The 25966-nt window shown below is 38.0% G+C and overlaps 2 protein-coding genes across 8 annotated transcripts in view; both read right to left on the reverse strand.

Annotated features, from left to right (window-relative positions):
- TRIM37 (tripartite motif containing 37) overlaps window positions 1–18705 on the reverse strand; it is a 151462-nt gene extending 132757 nt beyond the window's left edge. For 5 of the 6 annotated variants that reach the window (XM_024980481.2, XM_005219934.4, XM_024980480.1 and 2 more), the window contains exons 1-8: window positions 18118–18700; window positions 16277–16378; window positions 7964–8004; window positions 6326–6442; window positions 5220–5307; window positions 4024–4146; window positions 2394–2517; window positions 1472–1539 (exon numbers count right to left, since the gene is read on the reverse strand). In XM_024980481.2, the coding sequence (XP_024836249.1) occupies window positions 1472–1539; window positions 2394–2517; window positions 4024–4146; window positions 5220–5307; window positions 6326–6442; window positions 7964–8004; window positions 16277–16378; window positions 18118–18138 (684 nt within the window). In that variant the 5' untranslated portion in view covers window positions 18139–18700. 6 annotated transcript variants of the gene reach the window in all.
- Window positions 18706–22773: 4068 nt separating this feature from the next.
- Window positions 22774–25966, reverse strand: part of SKA2 (spindle and kinetochore associated complex subunit 2) — a 31075-nt gene continuing 27882 nt past the window's right edge. The window contains exon 4 of one of the 2 annotated variants that reach the window (XM_059878248.1): window positions 22774–24012. In XM_059878248.1, the coding sequence (XP_059734231.1) occupies window positions 23944–24012 (69 nt within the window). In that variant the 3' untranslated portion in view covers window positions 22774–23943. 2 annotated transcript variants of the gene reach the window in all.

Below are 25966 nucleotides of genomic sequence, written 5' to 3' on the forward strand. Positions count from 1 at the left end.
CATTTTCTTCACTGCTGTGTTCCAAGCATCTAAAACAATGCCTACTATCTATTTGGTATTGAATAAAAATTTTTTTCATAAATAAAAATGCTAATTTTATCCTAAGGATCACTACATGTTAGTAATTAGCAATAATATTGTATCTTGAAGTCACCAATTAAGTCACAATGTCAGAAGATCTTAATCTACTGATTTAGATTCCTATTGACTATTCTCTGACAATCTGAGGCGCAGGTTTTCATATCTAGGATTTGAAGTAAAATGTTTTGATGATCTTAGAGCAAAAGAACTATTGCTCAAAATTCATGAGGGTAAGTAGTTTTCCTATTCATCTTCCTTGTATGGGACTGAGTAGTTTTTAATTATCCTTGTATGGAGACAGGTCCAAATAATTAACTGTTGTAAAAAAGGCTTGTCAATTAATTTAGCATGGGTTATAGGTTTTGGTTGTGCCTCTCTGATTATACATTACTCAGCAGATTTAGAGACCTTTGCAAAGTCTCTAAATGCCTACCAAGTTATAGACCACTAGTTACAGTCTGTTACTCTGGAAATGAATGTAATGATCTGTTCATTTGGCAATTAAAAGCCTAAGATGCAAATACTACAGATGCTGGGCAGTAATTTTTTTTTTTTTTTTTGGGCAGTCATTTTTTAACTGACTCCTTCCATACCTAGGTTTTTTACTGACTTCAAAATACTCCTGATTTACATACATTATCTCATAATTTCTACATCACTATGCAGTAGGTTGGAGAAAGAAATGGCACCCCATTCCAGTACTCTTGCCTAGAGAATCCCATGGACAGAGGAGCCTGGAGGGCTGCTGTCCATAGGGTCGCAGAGTCGGACACGGCTGAAGCGACTTAACATGCATGCTTGCACTGGAGAAAGAAATGGTAACCCACTCCAGTGTTCTTGCCTGGAGAATTCCAGGGACGGAGGAGCCTGGTGGGCTGCTGTCTATGGGGTCGCGCAGAGTCGGACACGACTGAAGCAACTTAGCAGCAGCAGCAGCATTCTCTGTAAAAATAATTCCATTTTTGCAAAAACAAAATAAATCTTATTTTACTGGGACTTCGCTGGTTGTGCAGTGGTTAACAATCTGCCTCACAGTGCAGGGGACACAGGTTTGATTCCTGTCTTAGGAACTAAGATTCCCACATACCACAGAGTAACCAAGCCTGCCAAAACTAGAGAATCTGTGTGACCAGATCCCACATGATGCAACTAAGATTCAACACAACCAACAAATAATTTTTTTTTAATCTTTTTTGCCTAGTTCCCAAACATGATGCAGAAACTCAATCAGCTGATTCCTATTTCATAAAAATTCCTAGTACAGCACACAGATCCACAGATCTTTGATCTTATATAAACTGTCAAAAAACAACAAAACCAAAAAACTTTTCAACTACATGAATAAAAAAAGGATAAAGTCTTTATCTCATGTCATTTAATATTCCATTACCTGATGCTCTACTTCCTGAACTAAGGATTCTAACAGTTCTGTTTCTTGTGTCAGAGATGTCTTCTGACCTATTTAGAAATAGCAAAAGATGAACATTCAGGCTCGTTATTGGTTTGAAAATGAAATTAACTTTAATTGAACTTATTAAATAATAAGAAATCAATCTCAAGTAAGCAAAACTTCATTACAGCTATCTTAAAAAATTTCCCAGAATTTTATTTTATTTTATTTTTTTTTTCAGAATTTTAACTATAGTAGTTTTGACAAGAGGATTTCAGAACCAACACTAACTACAGTAACAGACAAAATGCAATGTAATTCTACTAAATCCTTCTAAGAAATATCTAATGACAACATACTCTGTCATGAAATTAATGTTACTGCTTCTTAAGGAATATAAAGATGTACAAAAGTATTTAATCAATCAACCATTCTGAAATAATTCCTCCCCCCAAATTTAAGAGCGGCCTAAAAAGAAGAATATAGTAAGTGGACCATTTGTGATAAATGTCAGCAAGAGGTATGTTCTTTGAATAAAAAGGAACCTATGAAAAAGAATGCCCAGAGAGGAAAACGGTCTCAAAGAAGCTGGAAACATGGAGGGATAAATGAATTATTATTATAGTAAAGGAAGAAAGAAACTGCTTTACATGATTAAGAAAAAATAAAAGATAATAGTACAGGCATGCTTGCCAAAGCAGACCATCTTTGTAAAACACAAAATCTGAGGAGCTGGAAGCATATCCCATGATGTCAGCAGAAATCATATCAATTTGGTGTAATGTTAACTGACACAAGGGAACAATTAATAGGCAGAATTTTTTTTAAAGCAATCTTTCCCCAGCCTATAACTTATCAACTTTAGCTCTTCTAAGACGTATCTCAAGGAGGTTCAAAGCCCCATGTACACAAGAAAACTCACCCATCAGTGTTATTAGCTTATTCTTTAGCTGTGTGTCTAATCGTGCAATCATCATCTCCACTGCATTTCTAATTTCCCGAACACGCTCATCTTTTGCATTTCTAACAGCTTCTACATTTCTTTCCTAGAAAATAAACAGGTAAAAACTTTTAATTGAATTATTCAAGCAGAAGTAAATGGACTTTAACATTATCACTGCAATTCTTAAAGTCATTTAATTTCCTCTTTAAAAACTGTAAGCCAATAACACTTTTTAATTGTTCAAATACAACAGAAAACTCAGAAAAAAATTTTAAACAATTAAAACATAATAAAGTACATAATATTTTAGCACTTAAACAGAAAAGATATGTAATTACAAAAAACTGCTTTAGGTAACACATATAAAGCACAAAGCCTAACCATATAGGAAATCACTGTTCAAAAACAAAAAGTACACTAAGGTCAGTTCACATCACCCTAAAACAAATGAAAAATTTGAAAAACCGTTATCTAGTTTACAAAGTTTTAAATTTTTTTCAGAACTAAGCTCAGAAAGAAAAAAATAAGGTTTTTAAAGACTGCATAGTACAGTTTTTTAAAATAGCACACCACCCAAAATAAAATGTAATCTTTCCTACATTTATTATTATAAGCAAAAGCAGTGAGAATGTCAAATTACCAACAAAACACTTTCTTTAATGCCCAAATTAAAATGCCATCAAAAGAAAACAATAGAAAAAAACGTAGACAAAAGCCAAATGCAAGTCATCCAACTTGTTTATAGTCCAAAATGACTTTGTGCAACACACATGTAACTCAAAAACATTATTTTCTGTATAAAGAATGTTATAAAAATGATAATCTCGATCTTGATTCCTGCATGAGTAAAATAAAAACATCTTTATGTTAGGAATGGTCCACAAACCTCATTAATAACTATCATTCTGGTAACTTTAAACAAAATAAATTCCAAAAGTGTATTTTCGACTTAAATGTTTGATGCTTATTATATTTTCCCATAGAAATATTATCACAAATGGTAAGTAACTCACCAGAGCTCTTGACTTAGACAATATCTAAAGAGCAGTGTTAAATATTACTCTTTCAATTTTGTAGTTCTAATTCAGAAGATCAGAAATTGTTCATTATGTGGTAGCAGAAACTCTCCCAAAGAATAAATGACTTAATGACTATAACATGTCAATACTGATTCTATTCAGAAGTCAGTAATTGACTCTGTAACAAATAGGCTCATTGAACTCATTCATTGATTCCCTATTTTTGTGTAAGAACAGGCAATTCTCTGGCACCAACTTCAAAACAGGCAAGGAATTTGGATGCAATTCTTCTGCTGGTTTGATGTTAGTGAGAGAAACTACATCGTATCAAATTTTCAAATCTTGAGTTCAACATCTGATTGATCTATATTATAAAAAATATATATTTTATTATAGGGACTTCCCTGGTGGTCCAGTGGTTTAAGAATGCTGTTTCAATGCAGGGGGCAAAGGCTGGATCCCTGGCTGGTGAACTAAGATCCCACATGCCACATGGTGCGGCAAAAAAATCAAAAGAAAAGAAAAATATATATGTACATATATTATAAACTATAAAAGATACAATGATCTTTTAGTAGTAGTATTCTTACCACTTCTTGAACTAAGCTGATCAGTTCCATGAGACGTCGACGAAGTTTGGCTACTTCTTCGTTCACTTTAGTAACATGCTGCTCATAAATTTCCGCCAAAGGTTTAAAGGTATGTCCACTATGCTATTTAAATTAATGAGTAGTTTTAGAACATTTTCATATATCTCATCTACATTTACATTCCTTTCTTAACACTCTACAGATACTACTAAACTGGTAAATAATTTCAAGTGAATTTTATCTTCTGCCTGTTTGTTAAAACAGGCCAGAGTTTGCTTAAAATCACTTGGCCCATGCAGGAAAAAAAAATCCTTCAAGATTTTAGATAATGGACTTTAGCAAAACGTTTATTTATCTAGAAATCTTCACTCATTAAAGAAACAAAATCCTTAATCGTGGCCAAAACCACCTGACACTACCTTTTTTATTACTCTTCTCTTGGTCAGTACTAGCCTTCTTCTATGTCCTCAAACTTCTTCCCACCAGCCCTTTGCCAAAGAAACTCCTTATTCAAAAATAATTCTCTTTCCTCCACCTTCTCCAAATTCTCCACCCACTTAACTCCTACTCATCCTTTGGAACTTAACTCAGGCTTACAGTGTTAGGTGCCATGGTCACTCACTCTCATTAGCACTGTATACTTATTTCTAATATTTTGCACAATAGCAAGTGAGTGTAGAACTAGCTGTTTGATATTTGTTGTGTTCATCACTGAACCCCCAGTCTCTAAAACAAATGAATAAATTAGAAAGGTACTTGAGAAAAGAAGATTAAAAAAAAAATCATAAGATCTAAATGTCTACATTCATATTGTTTCACAAACGCCTATAAAGTTTTTGTTCCATTTTAAAGAAACTAGAATTGGAAATCACAGCCAGGATATCAGATCAACTGACCAGGGTATCAGATTAAGGAAAAGACCTTGATCCTACAGCAGAAGATTTGCAAATAAATATACATTTTACAGGTTTTCAATTAAAATATTTATGTAAGGAATGCACATCATACACCAAAATCTCCCACAAAAGAAAATTTTCTGGAATAACAAAAGACACAATACATTCTGCTATGAAGCAGATACATTTAATTTTCATTCTATAAACAGAGTAAAATGATATTACTTTCTAAATCAAACAAAAATGTCAGTGCTTTCAAGACTCTAACTAAAAGTAATATGCTGAATTTGTTCCTCTTACCATTCCTCCCCAAAGTGCACACTGGTGGCAGATACACTTCTTACAAGTCCAGCAAAACACACTAAGTTTTTCATGGTGATTTTCACACCTATATGTTATAGAAAAAAAGTACAGTTACAAATTAATTAAAATTGGAACATAGTTACCACAACAAATACTTAAGTTTGGGCAAATAAGTCAGTCAATTTTAAATGACTCTATCTCAGGAAATATAGAATGAACTCCCATGGCTTTTGTGTAAATTAGACTACATCAAATTAACCTCTGTCTATCAAATGACACAATAAACAGTAAAAGGGCAACCTATGGAATGAGAGAAAATAGCTGCAAATTCTGTATCTGGTAAGGAGTTAATCTCCAAATTATATAAAGAATTCCTATAATTAAACAAATACCCTAGCCAAGCAGGAGAAAGACATGGCAACCCACTCCAGTACTCTTGCCTGGAGAATCCCATGGACAGAGGAGCCTGATGGGCTATAGTTACGGGGTCAACAAGGAGTCAGACTTGACTGCAGCGACTTAGCACTAGCCAAGCAAACAAACAAAAACAATTAGAATATGGGCAAAATACAAAACAGAAACTTCTCCAAAGAATATACACAAATGGCCAAATGGATATGTAAAGATGCTCAACATCTTCATAAGGTACATGCAAATCAAAACCACAATATTACTTCACACTGATTAGCATGGCCATCATAAAAAAAAAAGGACTTTCCTAGTGGCACAGTGGATAGGAATCACCTGCCAGTGCAGGGGACAAAGGTTTAATCCCTGATCTGAGAGGACTGCACATGCTGTGAAGCAACTAAGCCAGCGCACAACTACTAAACCCAAGGTGTAGAGTCCGTGAGCGGCAACTACTGAGCCGCGCACCCTAGAGCCCTGCCCCACAGCAGAGAAGCCAACACAATGAGAAGCCTTTGTGCTGCAACTAGAGAGCAGCCCCTGCTTGTCAGAGGGTCTTTCCAAACAGAGATACCCACACCAGAAGAAAACTGTCCTAGTGTTCACCTACGAAACTGAAAGAATCTTTCAATGTCATTTAAAAAGGCATGGAGCACAATCTATGAAACACCTGAACAAAGAAACTGAGGACCTACTTGTCCTTTTCATTTTCTTCATGTTTGGTGAGACTGCAGAGCTGAAGAGTATCAAGTTGCTGTGTTACTTCTTCTGCCCAACGACAGTTTACTAGTTCTCGTAACTGGAGTGGAGCACTGGAGAAAAAAAAAAAAAAATGTGTACATATATATATATATATACACACGTATACTCTCATTCAGGAATTTAAGATCATTTTCTAAAACACATTTCAAAGGTAAATACTGAGGTGGCAGATCTGTTAACTCAATGGGGAGGAATCCTTTCAGAATTTTATAGCTTAAATTTTGTCAATTAATATCTCAGCAAAGCTGGAAAAAAATTATCAAGAAAAAATAAACACCTTCCTCAAAATAGAGCTCACAATCATATTCATACCAATTACTATCAAGATAGTAACAAAGACATAATAAAAAGTATGGTTTGCAGTCTATTTTTACAATAATGTACTATTTATTTTTTAAAAAGGAATAAAAAAATTTTAGATTACAAATTCTCAATTCCTTAGCCTAAAGCTTTACTGTCCAAACTAATAGGCACTAGTTATATGTGACTTTAAATTAAAATTCAAATTAATCTTAAGAAATTTCATTACATAGTTGCACTAGACTTATTTTAAGTGCTCAATTATCACATTTGACAGCAACACTAGAGAACATTCCCATCACATGGAAAGTTCTATTTGATAGTCCTGATCTTCTTAGAAGTTAATAGGAAAAATGCGAACAATACATGAAGAAAAATGGGCAAAAGATATAGAGAGACAGTTTAAGAAAAAAATTAATTATAAATGGCTAAAAATGTTAACAGATGCTCAGTTCCAATCATTTTTTTTTAAAGCAGATTAAAAACAAGATACCATTTTTCACTTAGCAGAATAACAAAAAAGAAAAAAAGATTGGTAACTCAGTGTTACCAAGGATGTAATAAAAAGGTACTTTCAATATCTATTATTAGGAACATAGAATGGTAAAAAGCCTTTTCCTTCAATGGAATCTGGCATCATCTGAAATAACCAAAAATGGAAACAAACTAAACGTCTTCCAGTATAAGCACAAATAAATGTATAATCTTATAGTGGATTATTATTCAAACATTGATTTTAAATGACACATGTGTACATACCATCAATAAAGGCACCACTATACTTTACATGGAAAAAAGAAGCAAACAACAAAATATCATTTTTGTGTTTTAAGAAAAAATTATTAGGTACACATATCAGTATACATAGATAGACGTCTAAAAGAACAAACTTAACAATTTCTTCTCAAAGTGTTAATTTATGAAAAGATTAGCTGGGGTGTATCAGAATCAGAATCAGAAGCCTTTTTATTCAGCTATGGATTTTTTTAACAGAAACTTTATTACTTTTTGTAGTTACAAAAGCCAAGTTTAGAAGTTACACAATGATTTTCCAAAAGAAGGTAAACAATGTAATATATTCTATATAATTCTATGTCAGATAAATTGGTCTGCACATCTTCAGACAGATAGACTGCTTATATTCTTTTCAACTGTATTCAAAAAGAGAATAAATGTAGCAGATTGCAGAAAGAACTTTATGAGTATTAGGGCACACTCTGACCCCATCACGTCACTACTTTCCAAATTCACAATCATAGGAAAATGCTTACCGGCAATGAGGACACTGGGCTCTTTGCTCTGTCAGCCAGCGCTAAGGAGGCAAAAGAATTAGATTTTGATTGCAGAAACACCATTAATTTGTACATACTGAGTACTTACATACCAAAATTAATGAGTTTACCTCTCTAGTGTCTGCATTAATTATAGAGATACTTACAGAATAGCAGGCAATCTGTCTCCTCATTATCATCGTGACAAGAATAAATTTTCAAAGGGACAGAGCTCATCCCAAAATAATTATTAAGAAGCTATTCTCTCCTAGGAAAAGAAAGTGATCCTAGGAGTCTGGATCTCACAGGGACGATAAAATAATCTCCACAAAAATAATAACAACACTGTCATTTCCACACCCCGAAACAAGCCACTATGATGATTTACTTCTAACTGACTCATCATAAAATCTCCGAGGAATTTTAAGGTACTATTAAATTCCTTTTTGAAAAGCAAGCTAATAGTAAAGTATATGCATTATGGATATAAAATTCGAAAAATATAAAATAAGCAATACAGTAAAACTCTGTCTTAAGAGTTCTACAGTTCAACAATTTGAACATCTACATATCCTGGTTTCCTCATAATTATAAAAAGGTTTTATAAAAGAATAATATCTCTACTAAACCTCAAATTCTATTACTATAACCATTTTAATTATTACTGGATAGGGAGCAGTTTTACACCATCTACAAAGAAGATGTTAAGATTTCCTGAATACATTTCCAAAAACATAGCTTCATAGTTAAATTTTTTTTTTTTAACTTTACAATAAAATATTTTGTTTTAATTACCTGGTTAATAGGTTCTGAGGTAAATAAATATATAATCCAATAGCTATATACTCCCCAATACCTGCTATTTCTGTTTATTCCTTCCTGTTTCTATGAAAGAACCTAAATTTTTTAAATAAAGTCAAATAACTCAGAAATAAAATTCCCAAGGAATCCTTGAAGAACAACAGAAGATAAATAGGGGGAAAATCTACTTTGCAGAACAGAAAATAAAGCTGTAAGAAAAAGAAAATAGATGGAAAAGGATTCCATTCTTAATAACCTTGAACATTATTTCTTTGGTCCCTGAGCAAAGCCAGATTTAGGTCACATTTCTTTCCCTCAAACAATGCTCTGCTAAAGTCATAGCTGTCCTCCAGAGGTAGTCTCAGCCCACACCTCTCTAGCCTCATCTGAACACTGAAGAATTGATGCTTTTGAGCTGTGGTGATGGAGAAGATTCTTGAGAGTTCCTTAGAGATCAAAGCAGTCAATCATAAAGGAAATCAACCCTGAATATTCATTGGAAGGCCTGATGCTGAAGCTGAAGCTCCAATACTCTGGCACCTGCTGCGAAGAGCCAACTCATTGGAGAAGGCCCTGCTGCTGGGACAGATTGAGGGGAGGAAGAAAAGGGGGAAAAAGAGGATGAGATGGCTGGATAGCATCCACTCAATGGACCTGAGTTTGAGCAAATAATGGGAGACAGTGAAGGACAGGGAAGCCTGGTGTCCTACAGTCTATGGGGTCACAAAGAGCTGGACACAACTGAGAGACTGAACAACAACAATACATAAAAACCCCACAGCAAACATGATACTCCAGGGTGAAAAACTGAAAACTTTTCACAAAGTTAAGAGGACTCACATTGCCTGATTTCAATGTTTACTACAAAGTTACGGTAAATCGAAACAGTTTGGTACTAACGTAGGACAATGAAACAGAATAGAGAGCTCAGAGATAAACAGCAAGGAAGAGATATTCTTTGATTCCATTTATATGGGGTACTTAGACTAGCCGGATTCCAGAGAAGGAATAGTGGTTACCAAGGGTTTGGGGAGAGTATAAGGGTCCAAAGTAATAAAAGTACACATCCTTGTTTTTTTCTTGATCTCAAGGGAAAAGTTGAATTACTACTACGTACCTGTAAGAATGGCTAAAATTCAAGACTGAACATACCAAGTGTTGGCATTAACATAGAAGATCTGGAACTTTCATACACTGCTGGTAAGAATGTAAAATGATACAGCTATTTTAGAAAATAGTCTGACAATTTGTTAAACATACACCTACCATATGATTGAGCCATTTCATTTCTATTTACCCAAGAGAAAAGAAAGCTTAAGTCCATTTAAGGACTTGTATACAAATGGTCATAGAAGTTTTCTTTGCAAACACCAAAAACTAGAAGCAACTCTTATGTCCATCAATGGGTGAATAGATAAACAAATTATAGCTATGCATACAATGGAATGCTACTTTACAGCAATAAAAAGGAATAGTACTGTTAAAACACCACAGATGAATCTCAAAATAATTTCTGCTGAGTGAAAAAAGCCAAACCCTTAAGAGTACATTTTGTAAGGTTCCATTTGTATAAGATTCTAGAAAATGCAAATTTACTTAAAGTGATAGAAAGCAGATTCCTGGTTGCTTGAGAAACAAAACAAGCAAACGGAGGCATTACCAAGAGGCAAAAAGAAGTTTGGGGGGATTACAGACATATTCATTATCTTGATTGCAGGAATGGCTTTTCAATGTAAACATCTGCCAAAACTTATTAAATTATATATTTTAAATACATGCTGTTTACTGTATGTCAAATATACCTAATTTTAAAAGACTGAAAAATGAAAAACAAAGTCAATAATTATAGGCAAATGAATTGCTACCAATGCTGAAAATCAAGAGGGGATTAAAAATAAATTTTAAAAATTAGATGAGAAAGATGTCAGTAAAAAAAAAAAAAAGGGAGAAAATACAAAACAGAAACAGACATTGAGAAAAAATCAACTGAGCACAGGGAGATAAATGAAAACACAGCCATGTTCCTGTCTTTTGGTGCATGTGGAGGCACCAGAGAGCCCCAGGCAGAGTGCTGGCCTGGGAGGGAGTTTACCCTCAGTCCTCCATCGACCGCCACGTGACTTCAGGCAAGTCTATTCACGCACCTGAACATTCGTTTGTTAAAATGACACAAGTATCTGGACTGTCAGAGACAGTTCAAGTTCTGCGGACAAACGAACAGAGATGGGATGGAAAAGAAGGGAAGGCATTCAAATAAATAATATTACAACTCGGTTGTGTGGAGTTCTCAACATCTCAAGGACTTTGCTTCTGTAATTATGCTCGTCTCTCTAGTATCATTATTTATCCTCTACTGGTTTAGTCCCAGCAAGATAAAAACCTTCTCCCAAAAGGTGACTCTCAACATCCCCCTTCAAATCACTGCCTTATTTCTCCCCTTTACAGTAAGATTCTCTGACAGTTTTTATACTTGCTGTCTCTTTCTCCTCCCACTCTGACATCAAATTTTCCCCCACTGTTCCACTGAAATTACTTACTAGGGTCATCAAAAACCTACTTATTCTCAAATCTAACAGTCAATTCCCAAGCTACAACCATATGACAAGGCTAAATCGCTCCTTTTTGAAACACGTTTCTCATCTGAATTCTGTGATGTCTCACTCCTGGCTCCTTCTTAATATACTCTACTGAATCCTCCTTCTCCTAACATTTGAACGTTGAGTGACCCAGAGTTCAGACCTAAAAATCTCTTCCCATTGGAAGTAATCTGGCGATCTCATCTAGTCCTCTGCCTTTAAATATTAATTATATGCCAATAATTCAATCCATTCCTCAAATGCAGATTCATACTTCCAACTGTCAACATCTCCAATTAAATGTATAATAACCACCTCGAACTTGACATACTAAAAGAAAAACTTTATTTATACATTAAAAGGGTGAATTTTATGGTATGTGAATTATATCTTCTTTAAGATTTAAAAAAATACAAATATTGTAATAAACTGAACTAGTCCAAAATTTTGAACAATAGTATCCACCTCTTGAGAAATTTGTATGCAGGTCAGGAAGCAAGAGTTAGAACCAGACATGGAACAACAGACTGGTTCCAAATAGGAAAAGGAGTTCGTCAAGGCTGTATATTGTCACCCTGTTTATTTAACTTCTATGCAGAGTACATCATGAGAAACGCTGGACTGGAAGAAACACAAAATGGAATCAAGATTGCCAGGAGAAATATCAATAACCTCAGATATGCAGATGACACCACCCTTATGGCAGAAAGTGAAGAGGAACTCAAAAGCCTCTTGATGAAAGTGAAAGTGGAGAGTGAAAAAGTTGGCTTAAAGCTCAACATTCAGAAAACGAAGATCATGGCATCCGGTCCCACCACTTCATGGGAAATAGATGGGGAAACAGTGGAAACAGTGTCAGACTTTATTTTTCTGGACTCCAAAATCTCTACAGATGGTGACTGCAGCCATGAAATTAAACAACGCTTACTCCTTGGAAAGAAAGTTATGACCAACCTAGATAGCATATTCAAAAGCAGAGACATTACTTTGCCAACAAAGGTTCGTCTGGTCAAGGCTGTGGTTTTTCCTGTGGTCATGTATGGATGTGAGAGTTGGGACTGTGAAGAAAGCTGAGCGCCGAAGAATTGATGCTTTTGAACTGTGGTGTTGGAGAAGACTCTTGAGAGTCCCTTGGACTGCAAGGAGATCCAACCAGTCCATTCTGAAGGAGATCAGCCCGGGGATTTCTTTGGAAGGAATGATGCTAAAGCTGAAACTCCAGTACTTTGGCCACCTCATGCGAAGAGTTGACTCATTGGAAAAGACTCTGATGCTGGGAGGGATTGGGGGCAGGAGGAGAAGGGGACGACAGAGGATGAGATGGCTGGATGGCATCACTGACTCAATGGACATGAGTCTGAGTGAACTCCGGGAGTTGGTGATGGACAGGGAGGCCTGGCGTGCTGCGATTCATGGAGTCGCAGAGTCAGACACGACTGAGCAACTGATCTGATCTGATCATGGTCATAAATTGCTTTAAGACAGAACTATATTTAGTTATATCACTCTCACTAGGAAAAACAATGTTTTTTTGTACTGTTACTAAAACAATTTAAAAATTTTTTTAAAAATCCACAACTTTCATAGCCTACCTGAATCTGTTCCTCCCCCTGTTTTTTCTGCTTCAGAATGGAAAACCATTCATCCAGATGCTGTAAAAAACTATTCTCACATCCCATCTGTATGAAAACCCACTGATTCTACATTCAAAACAACAGAAAAGCCCTATTTTTCACCATCTCTGGTGTTCCCATCCCAGTCTAAACCACCACTCACCTTCCATTAATAAAGCCCATCCTAACTGTTCTCTTCACTCAACCATCTGCCCATAGTCTACTTTCCACACAGTAGACAGAGTGAAAGCTTTCAGAGCATCAACTACTTCAAATCACTCAAAAGCTTTCAATGGATAGCAGCACACTTAAAATGAAATCCAAGGTCTTTACCAAGGCTCATTTCCTTTCCCCTCTCCCTCTGTCCACTTTGCTCCAACCACACTGGTTTCTTTGCTATTTCTCAGCACACTAAACATATTTCTTTCTCAAGGCCTTTGCCCCTTCTGATTTCTCTGCCTGGTACCTTCTTTCCCAGATATTTCCATCACTCTTCCATTTCATCCTGGTCCCTGCTCAAATGTCATACACTAAGAAACATTCCCAGATTACCCTATCTAAAGTAGCTACCAACCTGCCTGTGCCCTCTCAAAGTCCCTACTCTAAACCCTTAACCAATTTCACTTTTCTTTATCCTATGAAGGATATCTAACATAGCTATTTACCTTTTTGTATACATCCTAACTAGGAAACAAGCCAACTCCTTGAGAAGAAGTCAATGCCTAACTCCAAGGAGGCATACAATTAATAGCTGTTGAATGAACGAACAGATGGATGGTGTACTTGGGAACCAGGACAACTCTAAGAAAAAGTTAAGAACCAGATTATCCAGATGGTCTGAATACAAGGTTAATGTTCTTGGACTTTATCCTTCAGGCAATAAATCTGAGGCTTCTGGGAGGAAAAAAAAAAGAACGGCATTACTGGAAAACATCAAGACAGCAGCAGGATACGAAATGGACTACAGATTAAACACTTAAGACAGATCAGTTAGACGGTAATTGTAATTATCGAAGCATGAGGTAATAAGTATCTGCAATTCTCTATTAAGTGAAGTGAAGTCACTCAGTCATGTTCAACTGTAGCCTACCAGGCTCCTCTCTCCATGGGATTTTCCAGGCAAGAATACTGGAGTGGGTTGCCATTTCCTTCTCCAGGGGATCTTCCCAACCCAGGGACTGAACCCGGGTCTCCGGCATTGTAGGTAGACGCTTTACCGTCTGAGCCACCAGGGAAGCCCCATTAGGATGGTAATAAAAAGAATGGAAAGGCAGGACAAATATAAATGACACTAGGCAATAATAACTTAAAAACACTGGTGTCAAGAGGTTTCAAGTTTGAGCTCCTGGTAGAAAAGAAGAAACAAAGAAAAAAGTTCAAGAGAATCAACTTGAGAAAATAACAGGAAGAATTTGATTTGAAGCAAATCTCAAGATGCTGGAAGGACAATCAGGTCTGACATTTATAAGGCAATGTTGAAGGAAGATTTAGAAGCCATGCAAAAGTAAACCAAATTTCTCAAGGTAGATGAAAGATTCCCAGACATTTCATAAAAGAAAATGCCAGCACAATATTTAAGAAATACGCTCTTGTAAGAAACAGGATGAGGAAAAGGTAACAGTGAAGAAATGAAGGATCAGTGAAGTATAAGATAATAACCAGAGGTCATCTATACAGTGGTATTTGTATCTTTGTATTTTTGTGCTCAGTCATATCTGACTCTTTGCTCCTCTGTTCATGGAATTTCGCAGGCAAAAATACTGGAGACGGCTGCCATTTCCTACTCCAAGGGATCTTCCTGTCCCAGGGATCAAATCCATGTCTCCTGCTTCTCCCGCGTCTGCAGGCAGATTCTTTACCACTGCGCCACCTGAAATGTCCATGTATACTAGACCTTCATCAAAAGAGGTGAATCCAGATCCACTTTATCAATTAACTACAGTGATAGAGGCCACTTAAATCTATCTCACTTCAGCTGCACCATTTATAAAACATAGTATGTGTATGAATTGCTATTTTTAGAATACCCCAGAATCACCCAAGTGGAGAGTATATTTTAGTTTCTAAATTAAACCCTTTAGCTTACTTATCTCCTTTAATGCCACAACCATCTTGGTGGGACAGATCTTGTTATCCACATTCTATTGTTTGAGAAAACAATGCAAAGATCAAGTCTCTCAGTTTATGAGTGGGAGAACCAGCATGGTGTGTAACCTAGGCCTTCTGCACACGTAGTGTAGTGCCAAAGAACACAGGCTCTAGAGCCAGACTTCCTGGGTTCAAATCCAGCTCTATCATTTGCTAACTGTGTGACTGGAAGCAAATGATGTAGGAAGTGTTTCAGATATTATTCTTGACAAAGGGATATTTACCTTCCTCGGGCAGGAACAAGGAATCACACAGAAAGTTTGAGATGAAGAGCATGTTAGATGACTTTGACTTTCTCAATAAAGGAAATTATCTACTAAGAGTAATGTGGGCAGGGCAGTTTTCAGCTATGGCCTGCAGATGTGCACTGAATCCCCACATACAACCAAAATAAGTTCTTCTGCTTTACATCTTAGGCTTTTTCATAATTTTGTTGTGGGGTTCACCGACATTAATTTTAAAGCCACCAGATTATATTCACCTTTAAGGTGTCTTTTAACTATAAGTTTATATGACTTTATTCTTTGCCTTTGAACCTATTACTAGCCTTTTCTCTATCTTACGCATCAAACAAGTATAAACTCTCTATCTTGTGTCTCACAGCACTTTGTAAGTGCCTCTTTATGACACTACACATTCCTGAATATAAACACAAAGTCCATTCTCTTAATTAGATTTAAACTCCTGCAGGGAAAGCGCTTCCATCACTTATCTTGGCATCTTCAACCCCAAATACAATGCAGGTAAGCACTTCATAAATACTTGTTAAATGTGCAATGATTTAATAATGTAAATATACTAAAGTTACACTGGGCTTTGGTTTCCAGACATTTCAAGGCAGTTATCACTTGATTACTCATCTCCACAGAGCTTAACAATATACGTTGACAATCTCCCTATTAAGGAACATTCATTTAAGACATTTTCAAAAGGGCATGAAATATCAAACTTTAAAAAGATACGAAAAATGGTTAATCTTTACAATATACCCTATATATGCTGCTGCTGCTGCTGCTGCTAAGTCACTTCAGTCGTGTCCGACTTTGTGCGACCCCATGGACAGCAGCCCACCAGGCTCCCCTATCCCTGGGATTCTTCAGGCAAGAACACTGGAGTGGGTTGCCATTTCCTCCACCTATATATGCTAAATTCAGGTAAAGAGTTACACAACTTACCCTAATACAGCTGAAACAACAGAGCTTGGAGCAATGAGGACACAAGCGCGCATCCCGCAGTTTCTCCATGCAAATGAAGCATCGGAACACCTCAGCAATGCTCTGAAAACAGTAAAAAGAAGTTAAAGCTCACCAGATTAGGCTACTGAATCAAGAGCATAAAGCATGCCTGCAATAATTCATTCAACATTTACATTTATTTTGGATTCACAACGTCTAGTTTCAACTATATTCTATATACGATTGGTTAGTCAAGGTCCAGGTACCTCAGAACATCTCCTGAAGGAAAAAAATGCCTCCATTTTTCTAAGCTTCACAATGATCCTAGTATAAGCAAAGAACATGGAATTCAGACATAGACTTCTGCACAAATATTCTCACTCAAACAATAATTACAATGGCAAGAATCTGGCTGCAGCCCAAAAGTCAAAATATTAAATTACAGGAGTTAACATAGATTATGATAGCCACTAGAAATATTTTTGAAGTTTATGATAAAAAAATCCTTATGATGTATAACAGTAACAAAAAAAAAGGCAAACTATATGACTGAATGAACACTATGAACTTGTTGCTTTTTCTGCAAATTCCCCAAGGGGAGTGGATTGTGTTCATAAGTTTTTTAAGTATAAAAAGATCCATTAATGGCAGCATACTTTGATCAAGAGGGAAAACTATCCTGAATCCAGGAATCTGAATTTCTGCCACGATGTTCAAACCAACTAGCAATTTATTTGAGCCTGAAATTCTGCCTGTACTGAGAATTTTGGTGGCAGCTCTATGAAGGCTTTGGGAAGAAAAAAAAAATTACATAAATAGAAGGAACAATATTATGCTTGCTAGTTTGAAATGAATCCATTTAGGAAGTATCTGGCAAGAAAACAGATATAATTAAATGTAGGTTATTACATATTGTAAGTTTATTTTTACAGTACTCACATTTATTTTTACTCCATTCCAGAGGAATTAAAACGCTTCTAAAAACCAAGGTGAGGTTACAAAACCTTTATAATACTTTTACAAGAGGAATTAAGGAGAAAATTACTCATGAGTCTAACCATGACTCTGCAGGACCAGAATCTGTGAGATGCAGACGCTGGGGGGGTGGGGAGATAGGACACAAAACGACCACTGGATGAACAACTGGTTTCAAGTGGAGTACCCAACTAATATAGTTGTCCCTAATTAAGAATCAAGGATTTAGTATTTTAGTAATTGGAAGGTTCAAATTTTGACAATTATTAATATTATATAATTATGTCCAATAAGCAATCTTTATGTTCCTAGCCTTAAAGTCAGTATCCCAAACATTTGAAAACATCGTTTACAAGACTCAGATAAAAAGAACAGGTTGCTCTTTACACTACAATCAAACAGGATAGTAAGAGTATATCCTCATTCAATCTGGGAAGGGCAGATGTCTACAGAATGTACAGCGGAGAAGGGAATGATTACCCATTCGGAGGGAGATTCGGATTCGCTCAGAAACTCGTGAGAACTGGTCGCGAGTCGCAAGGGTACGACCATATAAAGAATTTGCAGTTTTGCGCTGAAAACGCTGTACATTGCAAAAACCCCGTGGGGATGAGTACCAGTGCCAAGACATCCTGAAAACGCCCGGATACGCACCACCTGACTGCGGGAACTGTCCGACCACAAGGCGCCCTTGAGGGCTGCACAACGAGCACCGCGTCCCCCACACTGGGTCAGCCCCTCCACAGCAGCAGCAGTGGGGCGGGGGTGCCCCACGAGAGGGTGGACTAGGACGGGGCGCCCCGAATACAGAACGCTCAGCGGGTGACGAGGGAGACTAAGCCACCACCCTCCTCAAGCCCCCTCACCTCCACACTCTGTTCATCCATTGCCCCCTTCTCTCGGCGGGGCCCTCGGAGACCCGCGGAGCCCGTGATCTGACCGATACGGCGCAAGCCCGAGGTCGCCAGGTCAAACTGCCCCGGAGAACCGCCAGGCGCCCGCCTCAGGGGGCTCCGACGGCAGCCACACCTGCGCGCCCCATAGCTTCACGCTCCGCGCCAGCTACCCCCACTTCGCCATTTTCATCCGGGCGCCAGCCCCTGGGCGCGGTGGGAGGGTGAGCGGTAGCCCGCAGCTCTTCTCCTCCCGGCTCAGCGGCTCGCCAGCGACCGCGAGGGAGCCTCGGCCCACGTGACGCAGGCGCGCGCGTATCGAACTGCTGCCGGAGTCCGGCGGCGCTGGTCTCCCGCGAAGAAGGTGCTGCAGGGAATTCGCAAACACTAACGGTAACCAGGGCAGCGGAAGGCGCGGCGTGAGGAAAGGCGCGGCGCGCGCGCACGCATGCGCGCAGGCCGCTGCGCTAAGGGAGCGGGCCAGAAGCCGGCGCTTAGTTCCCGCGGTGCGGGAGCGCACACGAGATTTGGCCTTTCGAGGCCGCCGGGTTGCGTGCCTTAGGTCTGGGTTAGCGCAGGCGGAGGAGAGCGCGGCGCTGGGCCGCGCCCCGCCCCACTCGGGGAGGGGCGGGGCTCCACTCCTCTCAAACTTCTGAGCGCCAGAGGCGGGAGCCACCTGGAGGGCTTGGGGGAAATGCAGACTCCGGAGCCACACCCCTAGGTATTCGGATTCTAGGGTGGGGCTCCACGAAATCAGCGTTTTTCTACTACTCTTGCTGATTGGGCTGCAGGTGGCTTGTGGCCGCAGTTTGCAAAACCGTGGTGTAGAGGACTCGTGGCTGGTGATTCTTGCTCGAGGAGCAAACCTAGATTCTGATTTTTAGGACTTCCGCCCTAACTACTGAAGCAAAGCTCTAGATTGTGAAGCCCGGAGCGGTAATTTCAGTGTCGGGCGTGGGAAGATGGGACCTTGTATTGTGTAGCCGGCAGCCTCCCCCATGCAACCACTGCCGCCCTGCATTACTTGGGGCTTAAGGTGAGCTAGAGCCTTAAGACTGGAAAGTGCAAGGGTTTCACCTGCGTTCAGCTTTCCTGTATCGGCGTCTCCTTTCTACAGTTTTCTAGGTAAAAAATGTTGAAAGATTGCAGGAATTGAAGGTATGAGACAAAGGATATACATAAAATCCTTCATTTGAACTAAAATGTTCCTTTCCAGTTTCTTGCAAAACTGTTAACACTTAACCTAACTGAATGCACGTGAACAGAATCAGCAATAATTTAGGAAGTTGTTAAATATCAAGGCATTTGGACTTTCTTGTATGTAGTGGGCATAACAATTTTTTCTTTAATGGCAGGAGCCATGGACAAAGATATAATTTAGGAATAATTGTGCCTGAAAAATCCTTTCACCAAAAATTATTTATGGCCTTGGAACTACATAGAGGTGATAGTTGCTCATCTTTTATACTTAAATGCCTTCTATTGAACATTTTAATAATGGTTAATTTTTACCTCAATTTTTAAAAATGCTTTAATATTAAATAGTTTATTTAAATACTGGATCAAAATGGCTGGCTTCAAAATGTAATCATTAATAAACTATATGTGCATCTGTGGGGGAAAAAACTTGTAGGACACAGTATTATATTACTTGGGATTCAGAGTAATGAGAAGGGGTCTTTGCAACCCTGTAGAGCAGAAAGCAAAAAAGACAAATTACAATCTATGATAAATATTAAAATAGGTTCTTGTGCTAATAGATGTATCTGCCCAAGAGCCCCAAACTGTTTAAGATTAATTGTAATAGTTCTCAATAGTGGAAAATTAGAAAACCTGAACAACTAATGAGGGGTCATTGCTTGTTGGCAAAGTCAGATACTGGCTCACTTAAGCAAGAAGAAAACTTGGCTGGGAGGATACTCAACTACCCTGTGTGGTTGGGAAACCTGTGGTCAGCTCTACTAGAATTCCTTAAGGGAAGGAATGATGCTAAAGCTGAAACTCCAGTACTTTGGCCACCTCATGCGAAGAGTTGACTCATTGGAAAAGACTCTGATGCTGGGAGGGATTGGGGGCAGGAGGAGAAGGGGACGACAGAGGATGAGATGGCTGGATGGCATCACTGACTCGATGGACGTGAGTCTGGGTGAACTCCGGGAGTTGGTGATGGACAGGGAGGCCTGGTGTGCTGCGATTCATGGGGTCGCAAAGAGTCGGACACGACTGAGCGACTGACCTGATCTGAAGGGCATGCCTTGCCATCCTCCTCTTTTCCCCCTTTCCCCCATCTCCTAATTTGTCTCTTGTAGTGTGCATGCTCAGTCAAGTCTGACTCTTTGTGACCCCCATGGACTGTAGTTTGTCAGACTCCTGTCTATGGAGTTTTCCAGGCAAGAATACTGGAATGGGTTGCCATTTCCTCCTCCAGGGGATCTTCCCAACCTAGGGATGGAACCCAAGTCCCTAGTGTCTCCTACACTGCAAGTGGATTCTTTACCGGGGCCAGCTTAAATGCCTGTCAGTGAGGAACTGGTGAAAAAAAATTATGGTAAATTCATATATACAGCTGCTCAAAAGAACAGCAGATGTGACATGAAGATATATTTAAAATGAAAAAAGACTAAGTGCAGCTACAGTACAGTGTAAGCTGTCAGCCTATTTTTGTTTAAAAATGATTTTTGATTTGTATATATATTATAGAAACATCTGAAAAAGTTGCAACTGTTTGGGAGAATAGGCATACTTTTATTTTGTTAATTTCTTAAAGTTGTATTTAAAATACAACCTAATACTTAGGGCATAAAAAGACTAATAGTTAAATGTGTGCTGTTCTTAGTTGTTCAGTCATGTCCTACTCTTTGTGATCCCATGGACTATAGCCTGCCAGGCTCCTCTGTCCATGGGGATTCTCCAGGCAGGAATACTGGAGTGGGTGGCCATGCCTTTCCCCAGGAGATCTTCCCAACCCCGGGATTGAACCCAGGTCTCACGCACTGCGGGCGAAAACTTTACTGTCTGAGCCACCAAGGAAGCCCTAAGAGAATAGTCACATAAGAGAAAACAATCATACAGATGAGAAATAATAATGGTCTAAACTCGGTAGACAGTGAAGGTAAAATGAATTTTGTATACAATAAACATCTAAAAAGTTACAGATTAACTAAGAATATAAAGAAATGGATGCAAACCTTAATTCCACCTAACAGAATAGTGGCTATTAACAAAATAAAGTCAGTTAAGTATTCTGGACACATTCAATTTGAATATTCAGGTCAAGGTTTTTACTGGAAATCTGGATCTAGGCCTGCTTGGTGGCTCAGACAGTAAAGAATCCACCTGCAATATAGGAGACTCAGGTTTGATCCTTAGGTCAGGAAGATCCCCTGGAGAAGGGAATGGCTACCACTCCAGTATTCTTGCCCAGAGAATTCCATGGACAGAGGAGCCTAGCTGACTACAGTCCATGGGGTTGCAAAGAGTCAAATACGACTGATGAACTAACACTTTCACTTCTAGTGGAATAAGTTATACTTGGAAATCATTCCCCAAAGAGGCAATAAATGAACCCTGGGAAATAAATCAATATATAAAGTGCAGAGAGAACAATTTTAAGAGGGATGAGGGGAAGAACCAACATTTTAAGGTAACTTGTGAAGGAAGTCAAAGGAAAAACATCGTTGTTTCTTTTTTTTCCCCCTGATCGCAAGCAAAACACTTTAACTCCAGTAACTTGTTAAGACCTCTTTGTGATACCACCATTTTTCAGTCCCACCAATCAACATCTCATCCCATAGTCATAACATGACAGGAATTTCCTCAATATTACTTGCCTGAGTACTGAAGAAGAGTAGTATATGTTACTAAAGTGTGACTTATTTGTAATTTAAAGGTTAGGGTAGTTTCTGTTCTCCAAATATTCAGAATAGACAATTTTAACTGAAGCTACTCTTCCAACCCTGTTTGTCAGCTATTATAAGTTTATTAATAACATAACAGAAAAAATTCTTATTTACAAAAAAGTATAATTCTGTAACCTGCAAATTAACATTTGATTCACTTTTCCTGGTCTTTCAATATCTTGTTTTTATTACATATATGGAAATATGTATTGAATTAAACCAAATATCAAAACTTAATACTTCACCATCTCATTGTACTTCCAGTCATCCTGACACACACACGTTAAGTGATTTGCTCAGGCTTGTACAGCTAGAATTTAAAACCTGCTTTTACATCTCCAATATCTGCTTCTCCTCTCAACTTTTTAGCAGAGCTTCCAGCATTTCCCAGAACATTAACAGTGATAATTTATTGATAACTTGACCTCCTAGTGTATACCATACTTGCCATTTAAAAAAAAAAAAAATAGGGACATTGGTGCACACATACACACAAAACTGGTAAACAGTTGCAACGATCCTCTCATTTCAGTTTCTTAGCTTTCACAGACAGTAGGTCCCCTACATATGAACAAGTTCCATTCTGAGAGTGCGTTCCTTAAGTCCAGCTTCTTTGTTAAGTCCAACAAAGTTAGCCTAGGTGCCCAGCTAACACAATCAGCTATACAGTACTGTACTGTAATAAGTTGATAGTAGTTTTCACACAAATAATACATATGGAACAAACACAAAGAAATAAAACATTTTTAATCTGAAAGTACAGTATCTTGAAAAGCACAGTAGTACAGGACAACAGGGGCTGGCGTCGAGTGAACGGGCATGAAGAGTTACTGACTGGAGAGGGAGAGGAGGTGGGAGATGGTAGAGCTGGAGGGGCATCAGCAACAGGAGACGGGCAAGCTGCGATTCCATACCTGCAGTTGCTGGCACAGGTTCTGGTTCCTTGCTGGATTTAATTCTACCTTCTTGAAAGAACAATCCAGTGATGTCTGAGTGGTAGCTCTTTTTTTCTCATCATAGATGCCACGGTAGCACTGGATTACATTCTGAATGGCTGCTGCAACCTTCATGTTCCATCCTACATTCGGGGCCTGTGCCTCAAAACCCAACAGTGCCTCCTCAAACAGAGCTAACTTATGTGATTCGAGGGGAAAACACACGTTTACGTCTTCGAACGCTCACAACTTGAAGGTTCATATATAGAGATTTACAGTAGAATGAACTGAACAACTACAGTAATGCAGACTAGAGGAGAACAAAGGTATATTTCAGGTCCCTGAAATGTGACAGGGACAATCAGAAACAGCATTAGAAAGCAGAGCTCACGCTCAACATTGGCAGGCAGAAGGAACAGGACAAAAATAAAAGTGAAGCTGTCACAGAAAAGCCAGCTTTCTACTAAGTTAGGTATTGTGGGAGACAGTTAAGTCACATATTAGCAGTCTCACCAATAAGGTGACCACATCTGCGATCAGAATTTTCAACAATAAAATTATTTACATATGTATAATATAGTACAAATATTTTTCTAACCTTTAATTTCCCAAGCATGTTCATTCACATCTGACTGATAATACGTAATATTGTTTTGCAATAGGTCAGTCAGGACATCTGTGTTATCCCAGTTATACAGAAACAGATACAAAATGGTGTTGGGACTTCCTTGCCTGAAATTACTAAGCATGTGTGCATATATTTTTAAAATCTCTTTATTTCCATTCTGCCTGCCCTTCTCTTGTATCCCCCTCTTCTGTGGAAGGCATCACTATCCAGTCACCCAAGCCAAATCTCCTTTGTCATCTCCCGACCAATAGTCATCAATGTTAACAAGACATCTTCCTAAATTTCTGGGATTGATTTCTTCCCCATTAGAGTTCCTTTTGGCAAGTCCATTTCTTCCTCATAAGTCTGACATGTGAGCTCTTAATTGCTCTGCTGCAGTTTTCTCTTCTTCAGTCAGTGGTAACAACTAGAAAACAAATGACAAAATCTTTATTTCAGAAAAGCTTAAAAGAACAAGGTCCTACTATATAGCACAGGGAACTATATTCGGTATCCTGTGGTAAATCATGGAAAAGAATATGAAAAAAAGACTAAGACTGAATCACTTTGCTGCACAGCAAAAATTAACACATTGTAAATCAACTATACTTCAATAAGATAAATTTTTTAAAAGTTAAATAAAATCTTTAAAGGCTGTTATACTAATTTCTGCTTTGTAACACCAATAAATGTTTCCACAAGTTCACACTAGGTATATAATGACAAATTTATAAAGGCAAAGAAAAAATACATATTAGCTATGTACATACAAGTTACTTTGATATTTGAGTTTCCGAGGAACTCACAATTAAATTGAAGAAACAAGACAAAGAAATCAAACAATTTAAGGACTGTAACAGAACCAAAGAAGTCACATCTGAACATATCCAAAAAGTATTTTGAAAAAGAAGTGTGAAAAAAAAAATAGTCTGGAAGTTTCTTCAGAAGTAGAGACTCGGATTAAATTTTGAAGGATAATTAAGATGCTTTTATCTGCAAGTAACAGAGATGCATATGAAAATGGATAAATAAAATGCATTATCACTGCACAATAAGTACATAAGGGCAGGTTTCAGGGCTGGTTTACGAAGCAGCTCAACAATGTAAGGACTCAGGTTTTTTCCATCTAACAGCTCTGATATCCTTTATTCTCAGGCTGACAGGAAAGTGACTCCAGGTATCACTTCTATACACAATGTTTAGAACAAGTAAAGCTTTCTCTCCTCAGGGGTCTCTCAGCAGTAAGGAAACTCTCTAATTTCCTATTTCCAGACTCCCCCTCCTCACATATCATTTGGGTTACAAACCCATTCCTGACCCAATATTAGTTAAAGGAAAATCCGTTCCCCTTGCCAATCAGGCACATCCCTGAAGCTAAGGATAGCGCCACTTTTACCTCAGGCATGAGTCAGGAATAGCACACATCTCAAGAGAGTCAGTAATCTCTTACACAGGAAGGGAGAACGTGCTGAGAAAACAACCAGCGAACCAAATCCACAAAAGCAGGTAAGAGCAGCAAAACCAAACGGGAGAAGAGAAGCTGAAGGGAAGCTGTAAGGGGCTTTCACAGAGCACCCACAAATAGGCTAGCTGAAACAAAGAGTTAATGAGGAAATAACAGGAGGTAGGACTTGAAGAATCACTCACATGGTTACAAATCTGCCTAACTATATAGGTCATCTCTAGAGAGACTGTCAAATCGGGAACACCTCATACCCACAGAATCAGAATCTCCAGCGCAATGCTGTCCAATAGACCTTTCTGTTATCCTGGGTATATTCTGTATCTGCATTGATGAAGGACTGTATTCATTTAATTACTTTTAATTTTAATTCATTAATATACAGCCACATTTTGCTATTGGAGACCCCACCTGGTTTGGCTCCTCAAGCCAACCATTTGCCCAAAATGTTCACATGGATAAAACAAAAACACTTACTGCAACTCAAATAGTGACAAAATTTCCCTCTTCTATCTGAAAAACAGGAAATGATATTATTCTGGCAAGACTTTGTTCTCCATGATTCCATGTTTTTCTTTGTGATCTCTGAAATTCAAGAGATTTCAGACCATCTGTTTAATAAAACTTCAAAGAGTTTTTCCAGGAATTAACTATTCTAAAATACATAGAAATTTTTCTTCTTTAATACAAATGTTTCAGAGCTTTGATGGAATAACATACATTCAATCTTTAATGCATTTTGAATTTTCTATTTATTGCTATATTTTTGTTTGGTGGGGGGACTGTTTTGCTATTTTCTATTTGGAACAAATTTGGTCCTTTCTTCTTTTGGTAGTCACCTTTATAACTAACTATATTTAAACGTCAGTGTCTTAATAGCAACTAAAAAGATCAGGAAATTAATATGTATTCCCTACCA

Source organism: Bos taurus, chromosome 19 (genome assembly GCF_002263795.3).
Source record: "Bos taurus isolate L1 Dominette 01449 registration number 42190680 breed Hereford chromosome 19, ARS-UCD2.0, whole genome shotgun sequence".
NCBI lineage: Eukaryota > Metazoa > Chordata > Mammalia > Artiodactyla > Bovidae > Bos > Bos taurus.